Raw genomic sequence first — 24,915 nt, 5'->3', positions numbered from 1 at the left:
TTTGTGAAGGTAGTCAGTGGAAATTTCATCTTAAGAATCAGAAGAATGATTTATGGTGACTAAGGAAATGGCACTTTTTTTATATAGCATAGCCATTGTACATTTTCTATGAAATTCCTTCTCTAAGGTGACTCTCCTATGGCAGATCTGTTATCCACTAAAAGATTTATATTGCCAGTTCTCTGGCACAAGTCGAATCATTCAGTAATGCCAATGTCTCAACATTGGTTTAAATTTGCTGCTAGATTTTGCTGGCAGTGTTTGTAACCATTCCGTGATTTTTGTGGTATTTTTTGGTGAATGTGTATTTTGTTTGCTTCCCCCCCTAATTTATTCTATAAGCTCTTTGGAAGACACTTAGGTGGTTTTTGATATGAATAAAGTCCTGATTGCTTTTATAGTTCACTATTATTATTTTTTACAAAAAAATGCTATATTCATTCTTTTGATGCTCATGTCAATGAACTTATCAAGAGTTTCCTTCAATTTATCAGATTGGGGTTGGTAATAATAATCATGATGTTGCTATGGTGGGAAAAACCTACCAGCCAATTACATTGGAAATCCAGTGCAAGTATTCTTTTCAGTAGAGTTTCATAATACCTTTCCAAAGACAGGGAAGTAAGGTTAAAATAAGAAAAAACATTGCACTTCAAATGATCCAAAACATTGTTTAAAAGGAGAAGCTTTATCTCCTTTCCCTCCCTTCTTCTCTGCCAGTCCTGACTTGAAGAAGACTTTGTTTCTTTATAGTTAGTTATTTATGCATTAGATTTTTATCCCACCTTTATGATTTTATAAGTAACTCAAGGAGGCCAGAATACCAGCTATCCTTGACTTAAGGCAATTGAGACAAGAAGCAAGATGGTTGCAACCAATTTGACCTTTTTGCCATGTTTGTTAAGTAAATCATATAGTTGTTAAGCAGATCCGACTTCCCTGATTGACTTTGTTTGTCAGACTGGCTGAGATGGTCCCACATTGTGACCACATGACTCCAGGATGCTGTATCCATCATAAAATCATGTCAGTTGCTAAGTGCTTTAATTTAGATCACATGATTGGAGAGATGGTCCAATGGTCATAAAAGGGGACCGATTGTAATTAACTTTTTTCATTGCTGCTGTAACTTTGAACAGTTTGTACTCCTTCCTCCTGTTATTTTCCCTGCAACGATAGATAACCCTATGAGGTGGGTTGGGCTGAGAGAAAGTGACTGGCTGGAAGTCATCTAGCTGCCTTTCATATCAGACTAGAACTCAGCATCTTAACCAGGACACCAAATTGGTTCTGTTTTTAAAAATTCCTGAAGTGCATTTAAAATGGTTGTATTTTTTAAAATAGACAGACTCTGGCAATAGGATAAGAAGTAAAAAAGTTTGTTTTTGAGTAAGTTCAAACTCCTCCTTGTCTATGATTATTGGCACTCTTTCTGAATGTGGAGCAATCATGCTAGTTTGCTCTATAATACTATTGTAACAATTGGTAAAAAAGTGAAAGTGAAGCATCTGACAAATTTGTTTTTCCTTTTTTTCGTATCACAGAGGACTGAAAATCTAGAAATGCAAAATCTAGTTATAATATTATGTAACTATCCAGTGCTTTTTTTCTAAAAGAAAAAGGTGCCGGAACTCACACATGCCATACAACCTGCCTTGCCTACCCTACAAGGTTCCATCCAAAAAAGGTGCCGGAACTCCGTTCTGAGCGTTCTATGAGAAAAAAAGCCCTGTAACTATCTGATACAAGGAATGTTAAAATGTGTAATGTGGCATCATTGTGAAAATAATGCAAATTACATAATTCATGACTTCATAACACATGACATTCTTACCCCCTTCTCTGCCATACAGACATCATGCAGATACCTATGACTTAAGTCAGGAAAAGGAATTCAGCCAAGAACCTTGATTGCCATGTGAGCTTTGTCCAATCTCTCTCTCTCCTACTAAAAGTAAAGCTGGGAGTCTTTTTACTTTTTTAGAGAATGTGAGATGAATATGTGCAGTGTCTTATTCTCCTTGAAAGAATGACAGGGTAAACATATAATATAAAATAAATAATTTTAGTATATTATGACTGTTACATTGAATTTCTTTATTTATTATTGGAACCAAACCCTTAAAGCCTTCAAGAACGAGGAAAATTTGTATTTTTCATCAAAGATTTTTCACAATCATATGCTATTTGATCATTTGTCATTTTGCCAATAGTGCCACACTAAATAATTATGCAGAGCTTCAATAGTAATAGAAAAACACCCTCAAAGCTTAAATTAGAATTATGTTAAAAATTAACCTTCAAAATATGTCTGGTCTCTCTCTGTCTTTGCCCTTTCAAACTGAGCCTTAGCTAAAGTAAAGTTCAGTTTTACTTTTAAATGTTTTCTATCCTTATGTTTCCATTTAACATTCCATTGGGGGGCCTCTCTGTGAATTGCCAGATGACACTTAATAACTTGATTCCTCCTAGAGCTCTCTCAGTGTCTTATTACTCAACATGTTATTTTGCCTTTCTTCTAGGGAGAATTAGAAAAGTTGAATCAATCTACAGATGATATTAATCGGAGAGAAACGGAGCTTGAGGTACACCTTTTCCTTGCTGTTTTGTCTAAACATCCAGCTATATTTTTTATTTATTATATTTCAGCTGGAAAATATTTATTTAGATTTTTGTGCTAAAATATGCAGAAAAAACTGATGAAAACATGTGGATTATGAATGAAGGAAAAGAAGGTCAAATATATCCATTTCTGATACTAAAATTGGATGAGACATTCTGTGCATAATTCCATGAATCTTCTTTATTAATCTTACACCAACCAAATTATCATGCTTAGGGATCCATGAGGCAATTAATCTTGTTTCAAAGTATTGTTTTCTTTATTTTCTTAAGGTACAAAAATAGAAAAATCAGGAAAATAAACTTATAAATAGAATTCATTTACACCAAAAGTATATAGACTATTAAAAATATGTTAAAACATATAAAAAATACAGTAGTAACAAAATTATTGTATTCCTAAAATCTTAAAAACAATTTACAAGATAATGTAGCTCAACCTTCAAACAAGTTAATTTGAGACCACATGAAAATATATTCTCTGATCTTTCTTTTCTGTGAATGTGAAGCCATGTGACACTCAAAGCTTATGTTACACCAGAGCAATTGTAAGTTATATTTGAAAATAACAATAATTCAGAATTCCTGATTTACTATGAACTAGCAATGTGGTGGATGATTCAGTCTGTCAGGACCCACCCCAAACCACGTCTTAGGAAGACAAAAACTCTTGGAGCCAGGTTTTTAGTCCAAAAGAAATCTTTACTATGACATGCTCGGTTGTAGGAAATGAGACAGGGCTTAATGGTTCCACGATGTAAATCCTTATAAAGAGTTCCCGGTTTAACCCCCCTTAATCCCCATTTGGTCAGTCCCCCCATCCTTCCTCTCGTATCATCCATCTCGTGGGAAAAAGGAAGTTAGGACCCTTTTGTTTATTGCTGTCTACCGTGACAAAAGCCAGATGCTAGCCCCCCCTTTTGTTCCCCCAGTTCAAAAGGCTTCTCCTTTCCTTTGAAATGCCTATTGCCGGTTCAATACACATCTATCCTCTTCTCTTCGGGAGATGGCAGAATCCATGGGATATGTTTGAAACATTCCATTTATGAATATGATATAAATGGATTCTGACACAGTCTCTCCCTTCCCATTTTTGTGTGTAACGCTAATGAGTTGCAGACAGCTGTAATATATAAATCCAGAATCTCAGGTTAGGTTGGTTCCAAAAAGATGGGCTTATAAGCAGTGGTGGGATTCAAATATGTGAACAACCGGTTCTTTGTGTGGATGCCGCTTCTGGAAATCAATTCTGGGCCTGGGCAACAAAAAATTAGCTACCAGTTCTACCGAACTGGTGCAAACAGGCTGAATCCCACCACTGCCTATAAGCCACTAATAATTTAGAGTGCTTGTTTTTCCCCCCTGAATCCTGGTTTATTTTTCACAGCAACAAAATAAAACCATGGGTCATGTTGTCATGATAAGCTTTTCCTATTTCTCCCATATCAGTAGATAAAATTAAACTGGCCACAATCATCAACCTGTTGCTTTTTAATAGTAACTAGATAATAGATAATCAAAAAATAATATAATTATTATCTGCTGTTAGAGATGGTGTTTGGATTTGATAGCCCAGCATTTTCAGATTTTTACATCTAAAATATGAAGGAACAAAATGAAATATTTTATTGGAGAAGAAATAGTTTCTATAACAGACAAATGCTATTTGTTTGGCATTAGTTTTCTGGGTACTACATTATATTTAATCAAGTCCAAGCAAACCACATTACCTTAATGAGATGGATAACCAAACCATTTAGATCATTTTCTTCCATATAAGTGATTTATACCTTGTTTCACATATATTGGTTGGAAAAGACTAAATTGTGTTTACCTAGCACAAATTTCTTGTACCTTCACATTTAAATCTCTGTCCTTTAGTTGATCATAACCAGCATCAGATCAAATTAAGAGTCTTGGCAAAGAAGAAGCAGCTATTCTGGGAAATGACATCAATTTCAACCAGGCAATATATGCTAGGATCTCTAGATGTTAGTGTGTGCAAAAAAGCAGTGAGGAATATGTCCAACTTTACTGGCAGGTGCTTTCCATATGTGGCTTTTTGAATCGGGCAACAGTGTTATGGAGCATTTACAGTGTATGCCAGTAACTTGATCAGTAGAGTGTTTATGGAAATTAATAGCCAGGCATAATATAGCTGTATAAATACTTTATTTAATAACTTTATTGGTAGCAAAAGCTGCTCAAACTTCCATGGGGATAAGAGAGTTGGGGACAGAAATAAAGATTGCTTGTGTTCTTTCTTCACTAGATTGTTTTAATTTCTGCACTGAGTCCAGAGAAAGGAAAAGCTAAACTTAGTATGTTTCATTTATACATGGACTGAGGGAACTTCCTTGGCTGGAAAAGATTATTATAGATATGGGAAGGAATCTGGAATCTATGAAGAAAAAGATTGGGAGTGTTTGGTAGAAATATGGTGAAGAAATAATGAGAACATATGAACATGAAATGATAATATGATAGCCATCTTTAAGAAGTTACACACAGAAGAAGCTTGTAATGTTTGCTCATGTTACAGGTTTTTAATTAAACAATAGAAAGAACTTTCCATGTGATGTTATTAGCTATAGAACAGATTATCATAATCCACTATGAGGTTCTTAAGAAAATGTTATGGGAATACTGTAGGAATGAACATCCTGTATAGGTAGGAGTTTGGACTAGACACTCTTATTATTTGCGTCTATCTGTTTTATAAAGCTGGTATTGCCACTTATTAGTTATTCCAAAAATAGCCATTTCTTTTCTGTGATACAGAAAACATTGAAGAGGTAGACTCACAATTCCACTTCCTAATGTTATCAATATAACTCTGATGACATTTATTAAGATAATATTTGGAAAATGCTTAGGCAGATACCTCCCTGATTCCCTGGAATATCAGTATAAAGAGATGCATCAAAATCAGATTTAGAATATTCTATTATTATAGTTAATCTCAATAAAAAGTAGTAGAGTTTTCCTATGTAATTCATTTCCTAGTCTATCTAATGACTGAGACAATTTGGCCAATGGTCAGAGCCAATGAAATTTGCAGATGAGCAATATCTGAATACTACATATCCCCCATTTAGATATATCATTAATTGCTCTCTGAAATAAAGGTAGTTTATAAATGTAATGAATGAAATACTTGATAAATAGAAGTGCAGAGTTGGTGGACATTGTTAGGCTTAATAGATTACAGGTCTCCTTCATGGATTACTGCCTTGTCGTGGCGAAGGGGCTTGCGTAATTCAATGAAGCTATGAGCTATGCCGTGCAGGGCCACCCAAGACGGAAAGGTCATAGCAGAGAGTTCTGACAAAACGTGATCCACTGGAGAAGGAAATGGCAAACCACTCCAGTATCTTTGCCATGAAAACCCTATGGACAGTACCAAAAGGCAAAATGATATGACGCTGGAAGATGAGCCCCTCAGGTCGGAAGGCGTCCAATATGCTACTGGGGAAGAGCAGAGGGCTAGTGCTAGTAGCGCCAGAAAGAATGAAGCGACTGGGCCAAAGCCGAAAGGACGCTCAGCTGTGGATATGTCTGGTGGTGAAAGGAAAGTCCGATGCTGTAAAGATTCTTTCTCCATAGGAACCTGGAATGTAAGATCCATGAATCAAGGAAAGCTGGACGTGGTCAAACAAGAGATGACAAGACTAAACATCGACATCTTAGGTATCAGCGAACTAAAATGGACAGGAATGGGTGAATTTAATTCAGATGACCATCAGGTATACTACTGTGGGCAAGAATCCCTCAGAAGAAATGGAGTAGCCTTCATAGTCAATAAAAAAGTAGGAAAAGCAATACTGGGATACAACCCTCAAAATGACAGAATGATCTCAGTTCGAATCCAAGGCAAACCATTCAATATCACAGTAGTCCAAGTCTATGCCCCAACCACCGGTGCTGAAGAGGATGAAATTGACCGGTTCTATGAAGCCCTACAGCACCTTATAGAACTAACACCCCAAAATGATGTCCTTATCATCATGGGAGATTGGAATGCTAAAGTAGGAAGCCAAAAGATAACTGGAATAACAGGCAAGTTTGGCCTTGGAGTACAAAATGAAGCAGGGCACAGGCTGATAGAATTTTGTCAAGAGAATACGATGGTCATAGCAAACACTCTTTTCCAACAACCCAAGAGACGGCTTTACACATGGACATCACCAGACGGTCAACACAGAAATCAGATTGACTATATGCTCTGCAGCCAAAGATGGAGAAGCTCTATACAGTCAGTAAAAACAAGACCAGGAGCTGACTGTGGCTCAGACCATGAGCTTCTTGTTGCAAAGTTTAGGCTTAAATTAAAGAAAGTAGGGAAAAGCGCTAGGCCAGTCAGGTATGAATTAAATCATATCCCTGTTGAATATACAGTAGAGGTGACAAATAGATTTAAGGAATTAGATCTGATAGACAGAGTGCCTGAAGAACTATGGACAGAGGTTCGCAACATTGTACAACAGGTAGCAACCAAAACCATCCCAAAGAAAAAGAAATGCAAGAAAGCAAAATGGCTGTCTGAGGAAGCTTTGCAAATAGCTGAGGAAAGGAGGGAAGCGAAAGGCAAGGGAGAAAAAGAAAGATATGCCCAATTAAATGCAGAATTCCAAAGAATAGCTAGAAGAGATAAGAATGCCTTCTTAAATGAACAATGCAAAGAAATAGAAGAAAACAATAGAATAGGGAGGACCAGAGATCTTTTCAAGAAAATTGGAGAGATGAAGGGAACGTTTCATGCAAAAATGGGCATGATAAAGGACCAAAATGGCAGGGACCTAACAGAGGCAGAAGAGATTAAGAAGAGGTGGCAAAATTACACAGAAGAACTATACAAGAATGAGCTTAATGTCCCTGATAATCACAATGAGTTGGTCACTGACCTCGAGCCAGACATCCTAGAATGTGAAGTGAAGTGGGCCTTAGAAAAGCTGAGCAACAACAAAGCTAGTGGAGGTGACAGTATTCCAGCTGAGCTATTCAAAATTTTAAAAGACGATGCAGTAAAAGTGCTACACTCAATTTGCCAGCAAATTTGGAAAACTCAACAGTGGCCACAGGATTGGAAAAGATCAGTTTACATTCCAATTCCAAAGAAAGGCAGTGCCAAAGAATGTTCAAACTATTGCACCATTGCACTCATTTCTCATGCTAGTAAAGTTATGCTTAAAATTCTACAAGCCAGACTCCAGCAGTATGTGGATCGAGAACTACCAGAAGTACAGGCAGGATTTCGAAGAGGCAGAGGAACTAGAGATCAAATTGCTAACATACGCTGGATCATGGAGAAAGCTAGAGAGTTCCAGAAAAACATCTACTTCTGCTTCATTGACTATGCTAAAGCCTTTGATTGTGTGGATCATAACAAACTGTGGCAAGTCCTTAAAGAGATGGGCATACCAGACCATCTTATTTGTCTCTTGAGAAACCTATATGCAGGCCAAGAAGCAACAGTGAGAACTGGACATGGAACCACTGATTGGTTCAAAATTGGAAAAGGAGTCCGGCAAGGCTGTATACTGTCGCCTTGCCTATTTAACTTATATGCAGAGCACATCATGAGAAAGGCAGGGCTAGATGAATCAAAAGTTGGAATTAAGATTGCTGGAAAAAACATCAGCAACCTAAGATATGCAGATGATACCACTCTAATGGCAGAAAGTGAAGAGGAACTAAAGAGCCTCTTGTTGCGAGTGAAGAAGGAGAGTGCAAAACTTGGGTTGAAACTAAACATTAAGAAAACCAAGATCATGGCATCTGGCCCTCTCAATTCCTGGCAAATAGATGGGGAAGAAATGGAGGTAGTGACAGATTTTATTTTCCTGGGCTCCAAGATCACTGCAGATGGGGACTGTAGCCAAGAAATTAAAAGACGCTTGCTCCTTGGGAGGAAAGCCATGGCAAATCTAGACAGCACACTAAAAAGCAGAGACATCACCCTGTCAACAAAAGTGCGTATAGTCTTCCCAGTTGCAATGTATGGCAGTGAAAGCTGGACCATAAGAAAGGCTGAGCGCCAAAGAATTGAAGCCTTTGAACTATGGTGCTGGAGAAGACTCCTGCGAGTCCCTTGGACTGCAAGGCGATCAAACCGGTCAGTCCTAGAGGAGATCAACCCTGACTGCTCTTTAGAAGGCCAGATCCTGAAGCTAAAACTGAAATACTTTGGCCACCTAATGAGAAGGAAGGACTCACTGGAGAAGAGCCTAATGCTGGGAAAGATTGAGGGCAATAGAAGAAGGGGACAACAGAGAATGAGGTGGCTGGATGGAGTCACTGAAGCAGTAGGCGTGAGCTTAAATGGACTCCAGAAGATGGTAGAGGACAGGAAGGCCTGGAGGAACATTGTCTATAGGGTTGCGATGGGTCGGACACGACTTCGCAACTAACAACAACAAAGATTACAGGTGTTAGCTTATAATCAATAATGTTTTTTATGGATAACAAAAGACTACTCTGTGACGTCTATTCCCAAACATACTACTTTCATTAGCTTCCAGTTTGTTCTAACTGGTTGCAAACATTCACTTCCAAGAGTTGAATTTATTTATTTATCAAATTTGTATGCCACCCATCTTGCCAAAAGCGACTCATTGATTTCTGTATCAAAGTATAATTTGAAGTCTTTTTTTTTTTTTTATTGAAAAGTTTTAAAATACAATTTTCCCTTGAAAAACCCCCCTTCCCCCTCCCTCCTCCCCCCCTACCTCCCCTCCTCCCCCCTCCCTCCTCCCCCCCCTACCTCCCCCCCTCCCCCCCCCTACTTCCCAGAGCTGAATACAAGGTATATATATATAAAAAAAAGCAAACCTAAGCAACCATATACTAACAACTATAAATTCTAAAATCCATCACTCTCTAGCTTATATAGGATAAAACAAACCTTAACAATATTAAATATATATATAAAAAAAAACTAGAATAAGAAAAGGACACTCTCTAGCTTATATAAAATGGAACAAACCTTAATAGTATTAAACATATATTAAAAACAAAAAAAAGGAAAAAGAAAAAAAAAAACCCTTCTCAACCCTATACTTATCCTAAATAAACTCCATCCATTTTATCCATTCCATGATATAACATTCTTACAAATAATTTTCCAAATTAACCAAGGATCCCAAATCAAAAAACTTTAGTCAACTCTTCTGTAATCGACCGTTCCTCTTCCCGTACCACATCTATAATTATTCCAAACACAACAAAAAAGAAAAAAAAAATTGCAAACAAAACTTGAACTTTAATCCAAAAAAGCTCACCCTTTCCACAAAACCACCAAATATAGAAATATATTGCGTCTACACCCAAATCTTTTCCCCCCTCCCCTACTTGACTACTTGACTATATCGTAAAAGTTCCAAAGACTTCTGCGATTCCTGCTACTTTCTCTTCTTAGATCGTTTTGCAGCAGCACGCGTCACCCTCTGTTTTATAGATTCATCCAACGAGGTTGTATCTTGATCTCCTCCAACACCGTTGTCTTCTATCTGACCATCTTCGGCCTCTTGATGCACTCCTTCTCCAGATCCCTTTCCAGCTTCCAAAAGTGTTAATGGCGTTGCATTTAAAACATTATTGTAGAAATCACGCGCTTGCATCACAGTAACCAAACGGTACTTTTTACCTTCGTGCGTCACCATCAACCCCACTGGGATCTCCCATCTGAACCTTATATCTCGTTGCTTGAGCTCTTGCACAAGAAATGTAAAATCCTTCCTTCTCCTTAGAATCTTTGGAGGAATTTCTTTTAAGACCAAAACTTCTTGATTAGCAATCATAACTTTAGTATCATAAGCAGCTTGTATAACTTCATCTCTAGTTTCCCTTTTTGCAAAATATACCACCACATCTCTAGGCAACTTCCTCTGTCTGGCAATCCATGAATTCACACGAAACACTTTGTCCATGCCTCCTTTTATTTCAGATGCTGGCTGTTTCAACACTATTTCAAAAGCCTCAGAAACCAGCTGCTTTAGATCTTCCTTAGTATTCTCCTTTAAGCCTCTAATTCTAATGGCAAACTGCATCTGGAAATATTCAGCAAGACACAGTTCCTTTTCCATTTTATTTTCATTCTCCAATACTTTTGCTTCTAATATAGCATTCTTTTGAGTCAAGTCTTCTAGCTTTTCCTCCAATTCTTCCACACACCGAGCCACTTTACACACTGAAGTCAAGATGTCTACCCTCATCGCTTTGAGCTTCTGTTCCATCCTCTCCTCCATTCTCTCCTCCAATTTCTCCAATTTCTCCTCCATCTGTGCAAATCTAATATTAATTGATTCCAAAATTACCTGGGTATGTTTTTCAAGAGCATCTTGTAAGTCCTTTGATGTCAATACATCAGGAGGATGCAGCGCCTGCAATAATGATTGTTGCACGGGAGAAGTTCCAGCACTCCGAAGAGTTTTAGGGGGTGGTTTAGCCGCCATCTTTTACCAAATATGACGCACTTTCACTTCAGATTTGTAATCCAAAAAAGTCCATCAAGCTGGAGAGTAAAACATAGTAATCCTCTTTACCATTTCCTCTTGTATCGCTCTGCCTGCTCCTTTAAATCATAGTCATTCCTTCAGGCAGGGGTGGTCGCAGACGGCTGGCTCTGCTCCAAGAATCAGGAGCAGAGGCGACGGCCAGCTGGGAGCAGCCCAGGCTACGGGGGAGTTCAATCCTTCAGCCGCCCAAGCCATAAGCTCAGGCGGCCCTGGAGAACTCTACCCCTACCTGGGAGCTTGCCCCCTCCTCTTCTCCCGAGGAGGGGGCTTCGGATTCGCCCGAACAGCTGATCGGCGCTGTTTCGGGCGAAAAAAACAACAGCTGAGCCGCGGGCAGCCCGGGAAGGCTCCCTCCGTCGCCGCGGAGCCACCGGAAGTCTATAATTTGAAGTCTTGTATCAAAATATGAATCCATAATATATTGGCTGCTGCATCTGACTTGCAATTATGACCATATTATTCATATGACTTTTTTTTTCTTCAACGAAAATCACAAAGCATTAAAAAAATGGTTATCAGTCTGCAAAATCCATTTCTTTGGCATTCTCACTTCTTCTGTAAGACAACCATATATTGCCCCCTGGAGCAATTTGCTTTGATAGTTCTTGGCAAGGAAACCTCACTGGAATGCAAGGTGAAATGGTTGCAAAAAAAGAGATCTCTGCTTTACTCCTGGTTGATTTAAGTCCAGAGTACATCAATTAAATGTATGTACTTAATAAACTGTGAAGATGGTTTTAGTTAGGCTAGTAAGGGAACAGCTATTAAAAGTAAACAACTGTTGATAGCTTAATGTTTTGCTTTGTAATGAACCTGATTAAAATCCATAACTATTGATACAAAAAGTGATTTAATCATTAAAAGAATGAGATCTACAGAAGAAAGTAGAAGATTAGAGAAGGTTATGGTGTGCTTTTAATGCTGGCTTTGTGTAAGATTCCTGCATGTGACTGAAGCATTTCTGAGTGGAACATCTTGTTGGTGATATTATTATTTTTTTAATCCCATTTATATCCCGCCCTTCTCCGAAGACTCAGGGTGGCTTACAATCTAAGCACAAATCAATGTGCTTAGCAATAGCCTTCATTCTATGTATATGCCTGCTTATTAGGGCTTTCGCCCCCCCCCCCAAGCGGCATTATTACAAAGTCAGCTTATTGCCCCCAACAATCTGGGTCCTCATTTTACCTACCTCGGAAGGATGGAAGGCTGAGTCAACCTTGAGCTTGGTAGGATGCGAACCTGCACTAATTGCAGGCAGCTGGTGTTACTTAAGGAGGCATTAGCCCACTGCTCCATCAAGGCTCTTTATTTAAGATTTAGTGATGTGATGTAGCCAGGAGATTGCTAAGATTAATTGGGTGCTGTGTTTTCAAAGCTTGTCTTGAAGTGACTGTTCTTTAGCACCACGTAGGGGACACTTGTGACTTAAGGAATGTCACAGACACAAATATTTGTTGTTCCCCTGAACACTGAACCGAATTTGCACTGGCCATGGTAGATGTGCATGGTCTATAAATGGGGCAAAACACTATCACCGATTTGTGACTGCGGGGCTGAAAAACAAACTATCCAACATATATTGACAGAGTGCCAGAATAGAATCTATAATAGAGATTTCCTGGCTGAGACATATGGAGGAAAAAAATTATGTCTGTAATGTAGATATATGTTTATAATATTTTAGATTTTATAGTTCATATTTCGTACAGTATTTTATCTCTTATGGATTTTTTAAAATAAAAATTGTGAATGTGCCATAGGAGAAATAATGTTAGTAAGCAGAGATTTTATTTTTATTTATCTCTGTAGATATGGATATGATTCTTTTAATTTGGTAATATTAGCCTATAATAATTTAGTATCATGTTTAACTAAAAGCCATCTCCCTATCATTATTAGAATATACATTTTGGGCAAGGCTAGCTGTGGTTGAGGTTTAGCTTGGTGCTCTCTGAGTTTGGTTTTCTTGCAGTCGTTTCATTATCCAACTAGGTCAGGGTTTCAGCCCTTTGGGAATTGGGCCACACAAGCAGCAGGTGAGCATGAGCACATGAAGCTTCATTTGTCAAGCAGCGCACGCTGCGGAAGTCATCCCCTCTCCCCTGCTGTTGCTGCCATCCCCAGTCTGCAGAGCTAGAATGGTTGGGTACCCCTGAATTAGGTAACATCTGCAGGGACTCAGATTTGCTCTGTTTATATACAGTGGTTTTCCTTGTCAGTGTTGATGGAAATGTTTATTTCTAAATAGTTCCTTGAATAGGTTGTTGTTTACTGTTTGTTTGTCTGAGTTGGTAGTTCTTTGAGTGGAGTATTGTTTACTGCTTCATTATTAGTCTGGTATTAATTGTAGTATAAATTCCTGTTTATCCAGGTGAAGTTCTGATCTTTTTTTTCCTTTTTTCCCTTTTTATTTTCTCCTGAATAGTGTGTAAATGTTGTGTTAATTCTGTGTGCCTGTTGATAGCTGATTTGTCTGAGCACCAAACCTCTAGGAATTCCCTAGTGTTTTTGAACTTAGCTTGGCCAAGGATGCTCACAGTTTGCCAGTTGAACTTATGGGTAAGTCTGCCCATGTATTGTGAAATTAAGGAGTTTTCATCATGACTTCAGATTGCTAGCTGGTGTTGCCAGAATGCAGTATTTCCCAAACATACCCATCCTCCAGAGGAGTTGGAACTATACAAACCATTTTCCAGTAAAAAAACAGAAGCCATGCTAGTGGAGAATTTTGAAAGTTGCTTGTCAACTTCTCTGGAAAATAGTAGATTGAAAATGTTCACTGTAGGAGTTTTAGTTGCAGCCTCCGGAGCCATGCGTCAAATATACTATATAAGGCTGCCTTGTCCCAATATGCTTTCCCCAAAGTGCTTTGGATTATAAGATCCATATTTGTTTGCCAGCCTAAAATTTTGTTTAAAAAAATCTGTGTATTTTGTTATACTGAAGACTAAAATTGCTGCTCTAGAGGAAAGGCGAAATGGAATCAGGGCAATTATACAAGGGAAGAAATTATAATTATTTCCTTTGTATGTAATATCCTCCCCTCTCAAAAAAGGGCTGATTAACCCCAGAAAGGAAACACTCATTGGCTATGTTCCTGGCTTTCAGGTAGCTTTCAAGTAGAAAGGCAATTTCCTGATCATGCTTGTTTTCTCACTTCAACTTTTTAACACTTTGTACATAAACTTTTTATATTGATTATGCACAATTAATGTGGTGTGTAATTTAGCTTTCAAATTCCTTATAAATACTTGTTGGAAATATACTCCTGATTACAATGCTTAAGGAATGAAAATATGCCTTCTAGTATTCCATGATAGTACATGATAATCTTGTCAGGAATTTCTGGGCATCTTTTTAAGTGTAGGAGACACAAACTTTTTACGAGAGTGAAGAAAATTTGAATTGTAGAGAGATTGTGAAAATACATTAAACAGAATCTGCTGACATGGGTAAGGAAGGAGAAGGATTCTGTGATCCTTGTCATGTTGACATGGACAATATCTAAGAGATATTTATAAATCCAGTAGATTTGCAAGCATTCTTATGCTACAGAGTGAAGAGATGCTTTTTTGTAGGCAAGATATTCCTTATTCCAGGGGTGTCAAACTCAATTTCATTGAGGGCCGAATCAGCATTGCGGTTGCCCGCAGGGGGCCGGGTGGGTATGGCCAGGGTGGGCGTGGCCTACTGGGTGGGCATGGCTAGAGTGCGTATGGCCTACTGGGTGGGCGTGGCCAGCTCTACATCGTTCACATCAAGGGTGCCTATGGGGTCCTGGGCAGGAGTGGGACAGATCTGAGGGTCTCTGGCAGAAGGAGGGTCTCTGGGCCAGGGCCAAGGCAGTGGGGGCCGTTCCCTCCCTGTTTCCAGGATGGCTTCGCGGGCCACATGAAACCACTTCGTGGGCCGGATCCGGCCCCCGGGCCTGTGTTTGACATGTCTGCCTTATTCTAACAGTAAGAATGGAGTTATCTGAAGTGTAGATTAGCATGCTTGGGCGGGATACTATGATAAATGCATTGAATAAAATAAAGTAATAGACATTGGAGGAAATAAGAGTTTTAGACATTTAGGATTTTGAAAAAAAGCTCAAAGAATAGATATTAGTTTGTGTGAACACATGGGTTGGAGAGCTCAGAGTTTGAAACAGAGAGTTTTTGCCAACATTTGTGTCAAGTATTTAATGATGTATTGAGGTTGAGCTATGACCCATATTTATGTAGTCCGTGGCTCTCCTTGGTAGCTTGACTTGAACATTGCTTGTAAAGAATGACCTCTGAGAACAAAGACACTTTAGTAAATTGTGTGGGAGAAAATTGTAGTATGAGCTTGTGTATTGTGTGTATCAAATATTTTCTATGTAAACTTTCATGAACCTTTTCAGATTTTTTTTCCTGGCATTCCTTGTTCATACTATTAAAGGCTGAAAAGAAGCATTTCTGCTTTAGAAGAAAGTCCCTGTCTTTTAGACAAACTGTTCGTGACAAATAGTTCGTGGTTTTTCTTGATCTGTATCTGTGAACTTGTAGAGAGTGATAGTTTTATACTATCTTTATATTAGATTATGAAATTGTATTCTCAATGTATATACAGTGCATATATTCCTACTACTGCTATCCTTCTCTAGAGCAACATTTCAGAATAGAAAGATAGGAATAAAACTGGATTTGGGTATGTTTGTTGATGTATTGGCAAAAAAACATGACAAAGCTGATCTATCCTACACTTTATTAGTGAGGTACCTTACATATGGTATGAAAAGAAATAAAGCTGGTATTCTAGTTTACACATTCTCTACATTATTAAATACATTACTTGAATATGTTGTTAAACTGAAACTTTGATAGGCAGCAGAATGCAATATTTATGTGCCCACCTGCTGATGGTTATGGCACATAGGGAATTATAATGTCAAATTTAAGAGAGCAAATGATAAAGGAGCATAATGGATAGATGAAATGAAAGAAACAAAAATATGGTACTTTTAAAGTAGGAGAAAGGAAATAATATATCTGAATGAAAAAAATCTGTTCTTGTGAAATGCAGTTGTTAATTAGATTCAGAGATGTGACAGGTTAATTCTGAACAAAAGGGCTGAAATGTATGTCAGAAAATATGAATTTCATATTGTTTGTATGGATGGATGAATGTAGAAATCCATAATTGGAGACAGTTGTTTCATTCTAGGGAATGATGAAATAAGAGATTACCGGTAACTTCTGTGAAAATATAACTAGATGAAAATTGTTCAACTACATGGGAGAAAAAATAAATGATACATTCATCCAAGGATGAATTGAAATATAAGGAAATAGAGTATGGAAGTGAGAGTGAAAAAATTATGTTACAAAATGCCATAGAAGTGTTTGGATGTTAAATAATAATAACAGAGGTGTCACAATAAATTTTGCAAAAATATGTAATATTTTGAATGAATGTAAAACTGGATAAGAAGTTATTTTGCTATATGAGATGAAAGGTGGGAATGAGACATCGGAATACAGGAAAGGTAATTAAAAACAATTATTTAATGAGTATCTGCTTAGAAAAAAGACTCCGCCCCAGTACATAGCTTAAGCATACATTCCTATATAGACATAGTAAAAAAAACACCAGGCAAATGTAAAATCATGATTAATTTGATAGTTTGTGATGACAGACTGAGAAAATTAAAAGATGCAAGACTGATGAAAGGTTGTTGATAGATTCAGAAATGAATCTTGGAAAAAAGATGGAAAAGGAAGAAATGAAAGAAATGGGTGTCAAAGAATGTTTTTAATTATGTATGAAAAAATATTACAAGATTAATCTTCCAAAGGAAGGAATGAAAAATCAGCGAGAAAAAGAGGATGTGAAAGCTGCTTGGAATAGAATAAAAAGAACTGGTAACACTCAAGTGGTAGAATTAACACTAATGGGAATGTGTATGTGTATGTGCGCATAAGTAAAAGGTAAAGGTTCCCCCGCACATGTGTGCTAGTCGTTTCCGACTCTAGGGGCTGGTGCTCATCTCCGTTTCAAAGCCGAAGAGCCAGCGCTTGTCCGAGGACATCTCCGTGGTCATGTGGCCGGCATGACTAGATGCCAAAGGCGCACGGAACGCTGTTACCTTCCCACCGGAGTGGTCCCTATTTTTCTACTTGCATTTTTACGTGCTTTCGAACTGCTAGGTGGGCAGAAGCTGGGACGAGTAACAGGCGCTCACTCTGTTACGCGGCACTCGGGATTCGACCCGCCAAACTGCCGACCTTCTGATCGACAAGCTCAGCGTCCTAACCCACTGAGCTACCGCGTCCCTTGCGTATGTGCGCATGCGCACCTTTAAATTAACAGAAAAAAATATCAATATTTATTTTATTTATTTTATTTTAATTCCATTTATATCCCGCCCTTCTCCGAAGACTCAGGGCGGCTTACAAGCTTAGCAGTAGCCTTCATTCTATGTATATGCCTGCTTATTAGGGCTTTCACACACACCCCAGCGGCATTATTACAAAGTCAGCTTAATTGCCCCCAACAATCTGGGTCCTCATTTTACCTACCTCGGAAGGATGGAAGGCTGAGTCAACTTTGAGCCTGGTGGGATGCGAACCTGCACTAATACATATGTGACACAATTTTAAGTAGTTTGTTTTAAAAAATACAATTTTTTCATTATATTACATAATTTGTTCCTGTAATCTGTTTCTTCATAGGTCACAAATAACTCAGTTGAATAGGGAAAAAGATCAGATTTTTGTGTGTGTTTGTGTGTGGATTTGTGTGTGTGCATGTATGTACGTTATATACCCACACATGCAGCTTTTCATCAATTCTTTGGATAAAAGAAGCATAATGGAAAATAATTGGGGTGCAGTCATAGCCTGGTTAATTTCAGTTTTGAGAAACAAAACTATTTCTTTATTGCTAAGATTAAAAATATAAAGTATTTATGTTGTCCAGAAAAAGGAAATTATTTCTAGCACACATTTTTCATTTAGCAATAAAGCAAACATATTAGTATATCTAACCTCTCTCAAGTCTATCTGTTTCTATGTCATTCAAATAACTGTGTTTATGGATGCCATCCATTTCTGTAACTTAAAATCTCTTGCAAAAAATAGTTTAGTGCATAAAGACAAAAGACCACTTACCTGCAAATCCTTGGAGTTGCAATAAAATGGGCACAATTCAATTCTGCTTTTTTTTTTAAAAAAGGAACTTTCTGTGAAACTAAAGGATCAATGTATGAGAAATATAATTAAAGAAATAAATAATTATTTAATTTTGTATTTAAGATTTATCAACAGAAAAAAAATTGAAAATCTTATTGGGCAGTAAAAATGCCATATGATTCTTTCAACTCTCATAAATACAATCCAATATATCAAGAGGGAAAAAGTATTCCTTTTTTCATAATGATAGATAGATAGATAACCTTTACTGTCATTTTTTACTCTGGGCACAATGGCACAAAATGAATAGATATAATTCTGTATCAAAACCCAGAATCTAGCCACACATCAGTGCTTATTTAAAAAAACATCAGAAATACTATACAACCATTTACAAGAAACTATATAATCAGATATATAATGGATTAGGAGGCAACCATCTCTATGTTATGGTTCCTCTCTTGGGCTGACTAATGTCCACAGCTGTGACCATATTTTACATGTTGTTTCAAAATGTGTTTTAGCCTTACTTTTTTGCAAAGTTTTAGGGAACTGAAGAGATTGTTTTCAATCCTGATTTGTCTTAAGAGAGTTGTGTTATCCCTTGTTCTTTACTCCTCTCAGTAGGTCCAACTGTTTAATAAATCACAAAAAGTCTATACCTGGTGAGCTGATTTCTTCCATTTTTTATAGACCAGAAGTATATCAGAGCTTGTGTATGACCAAAAGCTTGTAAAATACAAATAAGCCAAAAATAGGCTACATGTATCTGCACACATTTCACTTACATTATTCTTTCTGAATATCCCCACAGCTCTGTTTTCTTTTATTATTACTTATTATAGTAAAATATTTAATTTTTGCCTTACAGCATCCTAAATATAAAATAACTCATTGTACATCAGACTGATTTGATAGAGTTAAATCTACACACATATGTGCCTAAATGCAAAAACAAAATAGAGAAATATTTTTTATATTGTAAGGCAGGTGGAAAAACAGTCTAGAAACTATGCAGGTGAAACAAAATTAAGAGGAAATGTCCAAAATGAGAGAACTATTCCTGGAATACTCACTACCTTGAATATGTTGTACTTCAGCTTTCAGAATTTCCAACCACTCTGAATAGTGGTTGATATAGGAAGATAAGCTTAAATCAAGCTTAAGCTCTGGAAGCTATTTGAATGCAATCTATACAGCTCTTCTGATTATAGTATTGACGATATCTGCCATTAACTTTTTTCCCAGGATGTTTTGTTAATTTCTAATCTCTGCTAGGGTGGTTTTCTTTGAAATATTATCCAGGTTCAACCCAGATTAGCATGCAAGCCCAGATAGGTTTTGTCAGATAGCCCTGTTGATATTTAGTTAATAATGTATGAATCCCTTAATGAGCAACAATGTGTTTTGAAATGAAGTAGCCATTCCTAATGTTGATCTTATCAAATCATACCAAACCAGTATGTCCATTCTAGCCCAACAATTTCCTATTGGAATCTAACTTTAGAAATTCATTAAGAAGAACAACTTCTATTTTATTTACCAGAGATTACTTTGTCTAGTTTAAGAAATCAAAGTACTAAAAGTTTAACGTACAGGTAGTCCTTGATTTATCACTGGTTGTTTAATGACTAAGCTTCAGAAAGGATCTGGCTGTCAGTGTTGTGTCATTCCCCATGGTCCCATGATCATAATAGGGTGCTTGGAAACATGTTTGCACTTACGACCAGTTGCCAAGCACCTCACAGTCATGTAATCACCATTTGTAATCTTCTCTGAGAAAAAGACTTCCTCAGAAGATCAGTGAGGAAGCTAGCAGAGAAGATTGCAAGCTGCTGCTGCTGCTGCCTACTTAGAGGCTTTCTCTCTAGTCTTTGTGGGCTGGCTGAAAGAGCTCTGTTGGGGAAATCTTAGCTCTGTCTCTCTCTCCCCTCAGAACTGAGATTTTTAGCCCAATGAAAGATTTCCCCTCCCCTCTGGCCATTGGGGTGAAATCCTTTGATGGATTGGGTGAAGAGAGTTAAAATCCTAAAGATTTTAGCTCCATCCTTGCAGCCCAATGAGAATCCCCTCCCCTGTGGATCCTCCCAGGATCTTTCCCTGAGAGACACTTCATGCTCCTAACCTGGGATTCTGCCCATTTAACTCTCCAGGAGATTGCTTAACAACCATAACTGGGAGTGCCAGGATTAATATCAAGGAGCAAAGCAGCCATTTGCTCAATGCCTGAGATTCTGAGCTCAATTTTGATCACATTTGTATTTCCCAAATGTCATTATGTAAACAGCACCCAGGCCAGTATATTGTTAGTTTTCCTGCTCCTTAACCAAATCAGACAACCAAAAGAAAACTGCACTATATTCTATTGCTAATAATAATGTTATAGCTTTTAAATCACATCCTTAGTAAAATGATTATGCTCTGGATGAAGAACCACATTAATCAGTTCAGTGCTCTGGAGTCATTCTGTCATTGCTTACAGCTGTTCTGTGCTGTTCCTCTGTCCTTTCTGCTTTTTACCAGCTGTCCTGCATCAATGGACGCTTCCTTCTGTTTTGTATCACAATTATGTAAATCATTGTGCTCTTTTTTTAATTACTATCAGTCTTCTAATTCTGTTCTTGTTTATTTCAGGCTACAAATACTTCTGACAATTAAATTCCACTTTAAAATATTTATTCTCTGTTATACACAAGTTTGTATGTGGATCAAGTAGGAAGATGCTACCTTCAAATTAATTGAATTTACAGAGACTAACTCAGTGTTAAAAGGCTCTGGTGTTTTTGATGTTTTGAAATTCCCAGCTGGGAAATTTGTTTTGCTTTGGCCTTTCAACCAAATAAATATTTGTGAAAAGTTCTGAACAAAATTTGAGGTCATAGGAAGGAATCCCATGGCAACATCTTTACTGTATCTCATAAATACTGAAGTCTATGCTGGTCTCAACAGCCTTCTCTACTTGGAATTCTCATGGTTCTTAATAAACACTGGAAATTACTGGCCTGAAATTCAATTCCTCTGCATGGTTATACTGTCATTTCTTTCAGCAATGTAGACATTCCTTGCTACACTGTCACATACTACTGGCTAAGTTCACACATAGGGTTGAGCTGTAACCTTAGGGGTTAGCATATTATTTGCTACCATGGTTGCTAAACCAAGGTTCATGTTTACCCCCCTTATATGATCCTGATGAGCTGAAACAACTTTCAAATAAGCAAAGGAAACTTGTTTAGCTATTACTTGGCATTAAATTTGCACATGACAGACTGTTATAGGATTATAGGATGTAGAGCAGAAATTAAAAAGCAAAATATGAAATTTTTTATGTTCTTCTGTTAAATGCAATTCACACAGCCGCCCTGATTTTACACCTCAGTTCCTGATTGCTATTTTCCCATTTCAAAAGCCAATGTGTGAAATCTTGATCAATTCATGTAAAATAGAAAAATTGAGTACTTACTTTGAGGAAACCCACCTTTTTCAAGCTATTAACAAAACATATACCAACACCCATCATCCTTTCCTTCCAGGGTAAGCAACGTTATACCAAGAGAAGGAATAAGGGTAAGGCACAAAAATTAAATGCATAATAGAAGCGTGCGGTGTAAAGTTTAGTCGATACCAAACTATTTGATATATCTCTCCATACCTTTTAGTCCCCTAGCAAATTATCCTGACTTCCATTAAATCCATACAACACTTCATATAGTCACTTTTGCTTGTTAAACTTCTCCTTTCTCTCTTTCCAGAATCTCATCATCCCTAGCCAGTTACAAATTTCTCAGGCTTCTTCTTGTCCTACTTTTCCTTCATATTTTACAGTTCAGTTCTCATTCATTCTTTTTATATGAATGTGTATTACAAAGTGTTTCTTTCATACTGGTCTTTCATTTCTGTTTATATTTTTTCACTTTGCAAATCCAACTTTCACATATACATAACAAAGTAATCAGAAGCATAACCTTATACATTGCTTCTTTTGACAAATATTCATTACTCACAAAAGATTGCATATTGCATCCATTTCTATCAGTATCTGCATCTTAAAAATTTGCAATTTCTCCATATTTTTGTAATAATCTACCAGAATGCAGGAATCATCCTTGTGAATCAAGTGCTTTTTTCAGTTTATGAGTAACTTGAACTTATTTACTTTCCTGTCAAATATAAGTGCCTTAGTCTTGAAAGTATGAATTTTCATAACTGTACTCCATATTGCATCAGGCCACAGGTGTCAAACTTGATCTTGTCGCATGATGTAGCATGACGTTGCACAACATTTTTTGTCTTTGCGGAGCGGGGGTGGGCATGGCCTGTGCATGATGTATCCAGACCATGGGCCGCCAGTTTGACACCCCTGCATCAGGCAGTCTGATGTGTTTTGCAAATCATTTGGATTCTGAGCCAACAATATAGTATCGTCTGCAAATAAAACAATACATATATTTTACATTCCCAACCAACACATCTCTAATGTTATTATAATATTCTTTATATGATAATAATACTAGTAGTTCAAGTAGTCATCGCTTAAGCTTGGCCTAATTGGGATTGGTAATTCTGATGCTAAATGAAGTGGTTGTTAAGTAAAAATTATGACTCTCCTGCTTAGTGACAGCAGTTCCAGTAGCCTCACAAGTGATTGTTAAGCAAATCACCATGGTCATTAAATGAGACATCACATGAGGTATGGCATTGTTATCCTCATCAGAAACATCTCAAAAACAATCAACAAAGACCAATTTGGTCTAGTAATTAAGGCACCAAGCTAGAAAGCTGGAAATTGTAAGTTCAAGTCCTGCCTTAGCCAAAAAAGCCAGGTGGGTAACCTAGGGCTACTTACTCACTCTCAACCCAGCTCATGATTGTTGTAGTGGGGACAATAGGAGGAGGAAGGTATGTTATATATGTGCACCACCTTGAGTTATTTGTAAAAATAATAAAGGCAAAATACAAAAAATAAAAACACAAAATAAACTATTGGTTCAGACTTAGAAACAACCAACCATATTTAAGTAATTTTGGAGGGACACCTAATGCAAAACTTTATTTTTGAAGAAATATTCAAGCTTGCAGAAACACAAAAATGAACTCTGAAGTTCAGAGTCTGCTGTACAATTAGGTAAGAGGGTTGAATGAACAGTAATGCCTATACTTCCATAATTTTAATTTAAATAGGGAATATTTTAATAAATGAAGCAGGAAAGCAATCTTGAAATCAGTTCTTTTGTTATCTGAATTTACAGGTAATCCTTGGATTACCATAGCAATTGGGGTTGGAATTTTTGTCACTAAGCAATGTAGTTATAACATGCCATCATGTGACCACATCACTTAGCAATGCCAATCCTGGCAGTTCTCACTACCATCAATACGTTTTTAAGTTTTTAAGAAGAGACTGGACAGCCATTTGTCTGAAATGGTATAGGGTTTCCTGCCTGAGCAGGGGGTTGGACTAGATGACCTCCAAGGTCCCTTCCAACTTTATTATTATTATTATATTATTATTATTATTATTATTATTATTATTATTATTATTATTATTATTATTATTATACTTTTATTCATAAAACAAGAAACTCAGTCAACTGAATGATACCTCAAAGTTTGCAAAGTTTTTGGACATAGTTCCCAGTGCCCTTATGACAATGGGCATCACTGTTACACGTTTCATCCATAATCACGCAGTTTTGATGGCCAGGTCGCATGTTAACATGCAGCATTCTGAACTAAGTGTGGTGCCAGGTTCAAAGAAATCAAATAACATGATCTGCATCCAAAAAAAGCTACAACCCCCAACCCCTATTACTGTAGGTTTTCCTGACAAAGGGTTTTGAATTTTTTGCTTCACTGGTGAAGTTTGTGATGATATTACATGGACTGACATGTTGTTTCTGGGTCATAATGATGCACCCATTTTTCATCAGTGGTCACAGTGCTGGGAATTTTTTTTATTTTCATTCTTTTAGCATGACAACAATTGCTTGCAAAGTTCAACTCCTAAATTTATCTTTGCATGTGAGGATCCATCTTGCACAAAGCCTCTGATACTGAAGGAGATCAATAGTACACATTCCTATGAAAAATGCTGAGCTTGGCAGCACCCTTTTAACAATCTACTGATAGTCCTTAATTAGTTCTTCAGTCTTTCTCATTTGAAACCTTTTGGTTGCTATCACAGCTTATCCACTTTGTTCTTGATCACATTGATAAACTCTTCCTTCTTCATCTTTATATATTTTGGTACAGAACCTTCGTCAACATAATTAGTGTAAACCACCTGTAGCTGGCAGTGAATTCTGAGTAAAAGAACTCCTTCAGCAATCAAGAATAAAATCATGGTGCACAATTAAACATTTTTTTCTTGGTCATTTCACAAAGTATAGCAATATATAATAGTACAGCTTTCTGCTAACTGAAGTGAAAGAATAGATGCTAAAGAACATGACAGAGCTTCTACTGTATCAGTACTGCTATCTGTTGGCAATTTATAACACTGGTGTCATTACATTTCTTTCAGTCCTCCTAGAATGGGATGATTGTTTCAGGGAATTGAAAGAGTAGCAATTTTTCAATTTCCTGTTTTGTTTCTCTTTCTAAGGACAGATATTTAT

General features: G+C 37.2%; 1 protein-coding gene across 1 annotated transcript in view; it reads left to right on the top strand.

The window, feature by feature from the left end:
* Positions 1–24,915, top strand: part of SH3BP5 (SH3 domain binding protein 5) — a 49,434-nt gene that overhangs the window by 1,962 nt on the left and 22,557 nt on the right. The window contains exon 2 of the mRNA XM_081342995.1: positions 2,523–2,585. Coding sequence (XP_081199121.1) covers positions 2,523–2,585 — 63 coding nt within the window. The remainder of the gene's footprint in view (positions 1–2,522; positions 2,586–24,915) is intronic.

This window comes from Vipera berus (assembly GCF_964194415.1).
Source record: "Vipera berus genome assembly, chromosome: Z".
Taxonomy (NCBI): Eukaryota; Metazoa; Chordata; class Lepidosauria; order Squamata; family Viperidae; genus Vipera; species Vipera berus.
The sequence above is the reverse complement of the archived record's forward strand: the minus strand, read 5'-3'. Positions and strand labels throughout refer to the sequence as shown.